Below are 9713 nucleotides of genomic sequence, written 5' to 3' on the forward strand. Positions count from 1 at the left end.
TTTTTTTTTTTTGAAGTTTTATCGAAATCTAGGAGGTATATAGGCCAAACGGACTTTAAATTCGAATTGTGCGGATCGAAATACATAACAATAGGTAGAGGTCCGGTCAAATGCACATCACAGTAATTTTTTTTTGTGTGCCGGTGTATTCGACACAAATGTATCAAAGCATCAGTATCGTTTACTTACTGAGGGCCATTTTCTAATGTAAGCAGTAAAATTGCCTTTACTAACAGTGCAGATAAATTGTTCCTCACTTTAAAGTGTTTTAGTTTTCTTATCTTACCGGTAAAAATAAATTTGTTATTCCGTAGAGTGAAACTTCACTACCATTCGTCATATAATTTCAAAGGTTCACAATGCAACATAAGCAAATATAGAGCAAGAGCAACCTTGGTTGGAATATCTAATATATCTGACTCATGAAACAAAACCGAACCAACATTTAAAGTTGGGTACACATTTTTAGAGGTTGCATCGGGTGAACAGCAATTTATCAATTCGAGAAATTAATGCGCTGATGAGAAAACGAAAACTCGTATATCGAGACGATAAAGTGGCCGGTAATCTAAAGGTTAGATGAGGAAACGGCCCTAAAAGTTGTCAAGCTTGATCTGACCTTTTAGCAATTTCTTTATTTTATACATATATTAGGGGCTGATTCGTATTCGGCGTCAATACAGTATATACATAACGAACTTTATATTTTTAATTCATCCCAAATAGTTAAAAAAGTTTTAGGTATGCAGGTATTTATAACCGAGCGCAAGTGCTTAAAAAATGTACCAGAAATTGACGAAAAATTTTACGATTTTTTAATTATATGGTTGGTAGGCGTGGTCGCCATTCGATCTTGCCCATTTTATGAGCAGAAGTTGTTAGTCATACCGACATAATTTGTGCAAAATTGCATCCCGATATCTATCTTAGTTCTTAGTATAATAATTAAATTCCCCTAATAGAGCAGATTGGACCACTGTGCGACGCCTCTAGCCATTGAGGACCCTCAACCCCACCTTTAAGCTATCGCTGAAGTTTTTCTGCCCCTTTCGCGAAATCCTGCCTACGCCACTGACGCGAGCTAATTGATATACAAGTGATTTCAGTCAAAATAGCTCTTTACCACGAGTGGTGAGTGAGAGAGCTTTTTTCAGCATGTTCCTAATGGAGGTGAATAAGTATGAATATCAGTTTGCTAGCTCTACTCCAACAGTCGCAATGGCTGAGTGAGCAAAGCACTGGCGTGCCGGTCGAGAGATCTGAGGTTCGAATCCACGGGCGGTGGAAGTTTTTTTCTTTATATTTAATATATATATTTATATTTTTTCTTCTTTAATTTAATGTTTTTGTTTTATTTTTTTCGACCGGGCACAATCAGGAGTTTCTGAGGTCAATTTGAAGTCGAACAATTAAAATTAATATTAGAACGAAAATTTGAGTTTTATTAAATTATCGGCCTTGGGCTTGTGAAAAAGGTTTTCATAATGTTTTTCTTTTGTTAATTTAGGTTTCTTAATTTTTTTATTTTATTATTTTAAAAATAAAAATATTTTCAAATATTTAAATCAAAAATACTTGCTATAAACTGAACTGTTCCACCATGTTAAAGTGTTTTTTACTGCTACGTTTAGATTATGTGGCACTTTTAGTGAGGGGGAAATTTCAGGATACCCTCTACGACTTAACTCAAGATTACATGAACCTGGTGACCAGATGTTCTGCGAACTGCGCACTTGTTGTAAGTCCTAGTAAAACGGAGCTCGTTTTGTTCAATAGGAGGTATAAGGGGCCTCATACCACTCCTCTCTCTGTCGGGGGCTTTCGCCTGTCGCTTTCTGGCAGATTCAAGTACTTGAGCTAGATTCTTGACAAAAAGTTGTCGTGGGGCCTAATATCAAAGAGAGAGCGACGAAGACATCTGTGGCTTTCTATAGCTGCAGAGGGGCAATAGGTAAGAGATTGGGCCTTCTCCCAAGTTATTTCCTGGTTCTATGAGACCATAGTCAATCCCATTATGTCTTATGGCGTCCCCGTCTTGTGGAACACACTGGAGAAGGCTACTGTTCCACCATGTCAAAGTTTTTTTTACTGATACGTTTGGCTGATGTGGCACTTTTAATAAAGGCAAAATTTATCGAAACCCTCTACGACTTAACCCAGGGTTACTTGAACCTGGTGATCAAATGATCTGCGAACTGCGGACTTGTTGTAAGTCCCCGCAAAACGGAGTACATTTTGTTCAATAGGAGGTATAACGTGCCCCACGCCCCTCCTCTCTCTGTCGGAGGCTTTCGCCTGTCGCTTTCTGACAGGGTCAAGTACTTGGGCTTGATTCTTGACAGAAAGTTGTCGTGGAAGCCTAATATCGAGGAGAGAGCGGGAAAGACATCTGTGGCTTTATATAGCTGCAGAGGGGCAATAGGTAAGAGATGGGGCCTTTCTCCCACTGGAGAAGGCTACGGTAGTTAGCAGGCTGGAGCGAGTGCAATGAGCAGCCCTAATTGGGATCACTGGGGAGCTTAGGACCGCTCCCACTCTGGCCCTTAACGTTATGCTTAACATATCGCCTGTAGATATGGCGGGTAAAGCGGCCGGAGCAAGGGCGGCGGTTAGACTAAGGGGCACTGACTACTTGGCAGACTCGGGGCACGGACACTGTAGTATTCTCGGGGGCCTCGATATCTTTCCGGGTAACATGGATCACTGCGTGCCTTGCCTGGCACCAGCTAGCTCTTTCTCAACGCGTATCCCATCTAGGTACGAGTGGATGGAGGGCTGTGGTTGGAGCGAGGCACCGGTAAACTTTTACACGGATGGGTCAAAGCTCGAAGAGAGGGTCGATGGAGGCGTTTTTTCCCCAAGGAGCTTTCCACCAACCTTAAATTTGAGTTTCCAGTTTGTTACAGGCGGAGGTTGCTGCTATTAAGGAAGCAGTCGATTGCCTTCTGTTAGGCGCAATGGCGGTAAGGGAGGTTGACATCTGCTCAGACAGAAGACAGCAGGCCTTTCAATTAATCTTTCGGAATACAGAAAAGAGCATTCAACATAGTTGCCAGAATTGACAAATGTCGTACCTGGAGAGCCTCAATGGAACTTCCTTGTCGTCACATACATATTTTCTGTTCGCCAGGAGTTGATCGTGGATATCTTTGAACGATGTTGTGAACGATGGAAGAAGGTACTATTTCAAGACACACAAAGTATTTCTAATAATAATAATAATAATAATAATAATAATAATAGATTGGCGCTTACGCATATGTTAGTGTTTGGCCGAGCTTCTTCTATGATTTGTGGTGTGCGCCTTGATGTTGTCACACAAAGGGGGGGAACTTACAGTTTTACGCCGACTCCGAACGGCGATTGTATTTTTATGAGAAGCTGTTTTTCATGGCAGAAATACACTCGGAGGTTTACCATTGCCTGCTGAGGGGCGACCGCCGCACAGTGGGAGAAATGGTCAATCTAGCGGCGCTTTAGCGAAATTTTTAAATTCAGAATTCTCCAAATTTTGTTTGTTTTATTGAAAATTTATTTCCTAACGGGGTCTTTTCTGTTTTCGTTTTTGTTTTGTTCCAAATATTCGCATATCTGTGAGCTTTCGAATTTAACACATGTTTTAGCAAGTGCAATAATTACTATTTACCTATTTTTAAGTGCAATTTTTGTTGAACTGAAAAACTTAAATATAAAATTTTGTAATAAGATTTGTGACTTAATTATTATTATTTGGTATGTGTTAAATAAAAAAAAAAGTCANCCGTTAAGAAAAAAACTTTCTTCTACATTTTTTTGCGATGTTGCTCCAGGGCTTGAACTCAGGCGCTGCGGAGTGGAAGCGCCCACTGCTTAACACTACACCACAGCGGCCACCAGCGAGTATTTCTACAACCCGTAAATTACGCCGAACAACCAGTTTGTATTACAGAATCTCGCATCTCTCAAAAAAAAACTACTGACGCAGCTTTAGAAGTATAGAAATATGCTGCCCTCAAACTAATGCGATCGCTATTTGCTACGTATGAAGAGCATAGTAGATATGCAAACAGCTTGGGAGGACAATGAAGATGTTTTAGTACTGGGAATAAGTAAATTCAATGAACTAGTGAAAAATAATGCAGGCAAGAATCTTGTTGATGTGGAAGGAGAAAGCGATTGCAGGCTTGATACACATGATAATAATAAAGACACTCCAAAAAGTGGTCCAAATACGAGTCACTCTCTATTCCAACAATCGGATTCACCTCAAGGAATGAATTATTCGACTCCAGGTACTTCACAATTTATAGAAGATAGTGCTTCAAGTGACGAAGAAATTCCAATAGCCAGTTCAACGTTCATAATCCACAAAGAAAACGCTCCAATATCATTGAGTCATCTTCTGAAATGGAAGAAAATGATTATGCTCGTGGACCGTCATTTACACAAAATATTTTATGCGGAATAAAAACAATGCCAGTATTTAAACCAAGAGGACGACCTTAAGGTACGGTTGCCAGACGTACCGATTTGGTAAGGACAGTACTGAATTTTCACTTGCTGTACTGAAAATGTTCTACTCCCAATTCAGTACGCAAATGTCCTTATTTTCCCGAAATATGTGCTGATTTGTATTGATTTTTCAATCTCTATTCCCTTCGTTCACATCAGTGGCGGAAAAAGAAGTTGGGTAGGGGTCAACTTTCCAAATAAGGTCAAATTAAAAAGACGTCTAACTCTTCACATCAGTGGCGGAAAAAGAAGAAGAAAGAAGATATGTGGCAAGGCACATCAAACAGGTAGTAGCATTAGAGCAAAAACAACATTTGCGTGTATTTCGTTGTGGCTTCTGTTATCGAAAGTGTCAAAAACTGTTCTGGTTATTTTCTTCTAAATCAAAGCGTGCCATGTGAAATAAAGAAATGATAAATAAAAAATTTTAATTCGAAAAAATAAAAATTGTTGCAACTTTCTTTCTTAGTAAGTTTGTTTGCTTCTCGAGGCATTGATCCATCCTTTGCAAGGTCCAGAAATCAGCGGTTGTGCTGCAGAGTTGAGTTAACGTTCCAAAAGCTGCTATTCAATCGCTTATTTTGTATGGAAAAAGGTTTCATATACAAATAGATTTTAACAATTGAAAGTTTTTGTGAGAAGAACGTAAAAATATTTGACATTTTCGAGACCAAATAATTTGAAAAAAATCAAATCAGCTTCTGTACTAATAATACCTGTTCAATGTGCCTTGGTCTGTGGTGAGTTGAAAGATAGTTGCCAGATTTGACCTGTCAGGACTATTTTGCTATATGAATGTGTCAAACAAGCGAAATGCTTCTTTGAGTGATAAAATAAATATTACGCTTTGGGTAACTCGTTATATGCAGTAAAGTGGTTTTAAGTATTTGCATGTTTGTGTGCGTGCTAGTACGATTATAAGTTCGTAAAAATGCATGCAAAGGCAAGAGAGTTTATTTTATCTTTTAAGTTACCTGTTCGTGTTACTTAATATAAAAAACGAACTTCCACGTGGCATTGGTTTTTTAGTCTTCTTAATGCTGATTTCAGAAAGTCGCCGGGGTCGTGCAGTTGCTCGCGGTGTTACTTCGGATCGGGATTCTAAACATTGTTAATGAGGATTGTATGAGAATGGGTAGGGTTTAAAGCTTTTAATTTGAAGAAAGTTAGTTGGGAAAGCTTTCTTTTCAGATATGTATGTATGTATTGTATGTAACATAAGTGGTTATATATTAATACACATGTGCTAATGTAGGAATGTGATATACATATGTTATAATGTTATAATGAAGTTATTTCGATTATCAGGCATTTCATAAATATTCCCATAATTCCATCTTTTATTTGCCCTGTAATCTACCTACATACTTAAATAAAAAATGTTTTTAATTAATAATTAGCTTAGGTCTTAGTTGTAATCTAATTTTATTAATATAAAATAAACGTTACGAACACTTACCATCTTGTTCTTCATCGCAGATCTCGTTATCTTCCTCTTCGGAAAAGGTCTCGTCATCTCTGTTTAGTTTTGCGGTAAATAAACATGTTAAAAAGGAGAATGATGTTCCAAATTTTAAATAAACGGCAATATGCAATACATTGTAATAGTTCGTTTTAAAGGAAATGCCCTTAGGCCAAGAAAAAATCGTACTTACAACTTATCCATATCTATACAATGTCCTCCCAAATCAACCTCAATATCCATATTCTCGTCGTCCGCACCATCAATAGTTGGAGTCGGACTATGTGACTTGTTATTTTTTCCATCATCTATCTCTTCTTCTTTTTCTATTGTTGTTAAAGAATCTGCGTCAGCAAGATTATCAACGGCGATGGCCAAGAAAACGTTTAAAAGTATATAGTTGCCACAAATGAATAAAATAATGAAATATATGCAGGCCAATGCTCCAATTGTCTTTATTCCTCCATAGGCAAGTATTCCATCATACATTACAACATTCCAGTCTTCTCCAGTAAGAATCTAGAAGACACGGTTAAGATATTTCGATTACCAATTATATGTTATATTTCAAAAATTTCCACACAAAAATATTTAGAAAAGTTCATTAAAAAGTTTTTTACTAACAAAATTTCGTTCGGCAAGCCAGTTAAAATTTCAAATTAGTATTATTTATATTAGTTTTTTAGTAATTACCGAAGTATAAAATTTCTGTTAGCTGCGACTGGCTCTTATTAATAATAATATTTTGGCGCTTACACTTCTTGCCAAGTGTTTGGCCGAGCTTCACCTCTAATTTGTGGTATTTGAAATCCACTCGAAGGTTCGCCATTGTTTCTCGAGGGCGACCTCTGTTAGAAGAAACGTTTTCTATTTTAAATGTTGCTCGGGCCAAGTATCGAACCCAGGTCCTGCGGAGTCTCAAGTAGCACGTCACGTAAAATCCAAGAAGTTTTTTGAGTATTTTGGAACGAATTTCCGTCATCCCTTTTCAAATTTGGTTTGGAGACAAACCGGTTTCGGCGTTGTGCCATCTTCATCGATACGGATGACGGAAATTCGTTTCAAAATACATCATACACCCACCCTGTCGGAAACAACAACAACCAAAAGGAAAAGTTTTTTGAGGTTAGAAAAAATCCAGACGTGATGGAGCAAAACGGACTTCAGATTCGTGTTCAGCGACCCCAAAAACATATAACAGACTAGGTTTGGTCAAAGGAACCTTTCATCGCTTTTTTTGTGGACCTGTGTAATTATTACACAAAGCCGAAAAAAAATTTCGCTTAAAACAAGGCGACGTTTTTGATCTCAAATATTAAGATAATTATTATTTTGGGTCTCTGCTTTTTGTTCACAAATGCCCCATTTTGATACCTTGGCTGGCAGAAATTAATTTTTGAAAACTATGAATAATAATACTAGTTTAAAGGCAAATAATTTGTTCCTTGTTATTTAAAGTCTTAAGATTTTATATTTGTTTATAAGTTTAATTTGGTAAATTTTATAAGGGGAATAGGGCCCCTAAACCACACAAAAACATTGCGCAATATCGGGCTTGCTTCGGTCGTTTGTGTGGTTGTTTGTACCGAATTGCACAGTTATTGCGCTAAAATCAAAATCATTTTGATATTTTGCTCATGCTTGTGTTATTGTACAATAATTTGTGTTGCGTCTGGCGACAACTACGCAATTTTTAGTCTAGCTTTGATATTTTGGTGACCAGATCGTGCTGTAAAATATGGATACGAGCGTAGAAAAAAATTAAAAATTGTTTAATAATCTTTTTTTGCATTTTAAAGCTGTAGCTAGCAAAATATACAACGCACATTTATATTTCTTACACATATTTACTCGAGCAAGTCTCGGGTTACGAATTGTGTGGTTTAGGGGTTCTATAAGTTTGTTTTTCGTTATGCAAATAATATACATTTTGTTTTATAACTATGGATTTAATAATGAAATTTTATTTATTATTTGTTTTTCAAATTAAAGATTAAAAATTAACAGCTGTATTTGCTTTTGATACTTTTTTCAAGCTCGCGGCAACGCTGGTTGGTATTTTTTTTATAAAAATGAGCGAGTTATTTTGAATATTGATAAGGTGTTGCAAAACGTAAGAATTTGTGAATAATTTCGAAACATAAAAGGCGATAAAGAAATTGCACCAAATTTTTTCAGTTTTCAAATGCATTGGTCAGATGTTCACTTGCTAGTTTCTGCTAGTTTGCGTTTCTTAACTACATATTTATATATTTCACTCGCTGTGAGCGTAATTCTGTAATTTTTCCCATTCTTCTTCTTCCTGATAATTATCTGCTAGAAAAGTAAAGAAACAAAGCTAGTGTGTGTGTACCTACTACCTGTCTGAATATGAGCTATTACCAGAGATCGAAAATAACCGTCACCAAGTGTCTTGTATGGTGTTTACCACTGATACAAACACTCATCTCTCAAGCAAAGAATGTTTCTCACCGTGGCATATCACTCCGTGCGATCTTTTTGTGTTTTCCGTTGTGGGTTATTTATCAACTGCTAAAATTTCCGTTAGGCAAAGACACTTCGGCAGGGACTTTTATTTTTAAGAGTCTTAATTTGTGGGTTATTGTAAGACTGAAAAATATAAGTGGGCGTACATAAGTGGAAGCAAAGCGTTATAGCCCAGTATGCACTGCTATACCATTTTGCATAAAAATCAAAGCCAAACAGAATTCTACATGATAAGTGCAAAGCCCATTTAACAGATTCTTATGTGACAACTCTCATGCAACGCTAAGACTGCATAACTGGGCTATTAGGCATTTCTTTACACGACATATATGTACGTACACATTAGAGGTTTACGCCGACAGGCTTTGCGGCGGCGGCGTGGTCAACTTCAAAAATATTTGGCGGCGGCGGCGACGCCGGCGCGTTTGGAAACGCCGGCGCTATTGCTCATAAGGTAGATTTCAAAGAGCCATGAGGCTACTAATCTTATAATTTCAACTCGTCAGCGTTAGGCATTCGCGATGCCAATTATTCTGTTATTATAATTCTATTTATTTCTTTATTGAATTAGTTTTAAATTTAAATATTGTTACTTCCTACTTGAATTAAAATGTTGAGTGTCTGGCGCTGATTGATGGGCGAACAGAAGAAGGTCTGAGGTATATACATACATAATCACACGGATCTCTATGTTCTCTACAGATCCGTTTATGCTATTGAAATTTAAAGAAATAAAAAAATGTTAAAAGTTTAGTTGTTGGGGTAATTTATGTCGCTCTCAATAAATTTTTGCAATAATCTTATCAACCGTTATATTAAATTACGGAGTTCCTACGATTTTTTGCGGATTACATATTGAAAACAAGGTTTGTCTACTTTTTTCCCAATAAATTGTGTTACCGGTTTACATACCGATCACATAGCAGTGAAAATCACTTAGATTGGTGCTAATATAAGGTATATCTTCAATACCTCTGATTGTTCAGATGCGATTTTTTATATAGGTATGTAACTCCTCTATCGATGTATGCAGATGTATTCAAAAGCAGTAATCTGTCAAAGTAAAATTTGCAGATGTTCATGAAAGGTATGAAGCCTTCGGCATAGCCGAAGACAGCGCTGCTCTTACTTGTTTTTCATTACATTCGGTTCTCGTTAGAAAAATTTGGCGCTTCATATTTTAGTGGAAATGCTAACCATCTATAAGCCATTTTTTCCAACAGTGGGTCAAAAAGGCCCATTCTGGTTCGAGTTGACGGGTTAAACTTTTGGA

At 37.1% G+C, this 9713-nt stretch overlaps 1 protein-coding gene across 1 annotated transcript in view; it reads right to left on the minus strand.

The window, feature by feature from the left end:
• Positions 1–9713, minus strand: part of Ca-alpha1D (Ca[2+]-channel protein alpha[[1]] subunit D) — a 435534-nt gene that overhangs the window by 330254 nt on the left and 95567 nt on the right. The window contains exons 9-11 of the mRNA XM_017627184.1: positions 6147–6472; positions 5951–6009; positions 5466–5592 (exon numbers count right to left, since the gene is read on the minus strand). Coding sequence (XP_017482673.1) covers positions 5466–5592; positions 5951–6009; positions 6147–6472 — 512 coding nt within the window. The remainder of the gene's footprint in view (positions 1–5465; positions 5593–5950; positions 6010–6146; positions 6473–9713) is intronic.

The sequence above is a fragment of the Rhagoletis zephyria genome, unplaced genomic scaffold (genome assembly GCF_001687245.7).
Source record: "Rhagoletis zephyria isolate East Lansing unplaced genomic scaffold, Rhagoletis_zephyria_1.1 Rzeph_scaffold_00070, whole genome shotgun sequence".
Lineage (NCBI taxonomy): Eukaryota > Metazoa > Arthropoda > Insecta > Diptera > Tephritidae > Rhagoletis > Rhagoletis zephyria.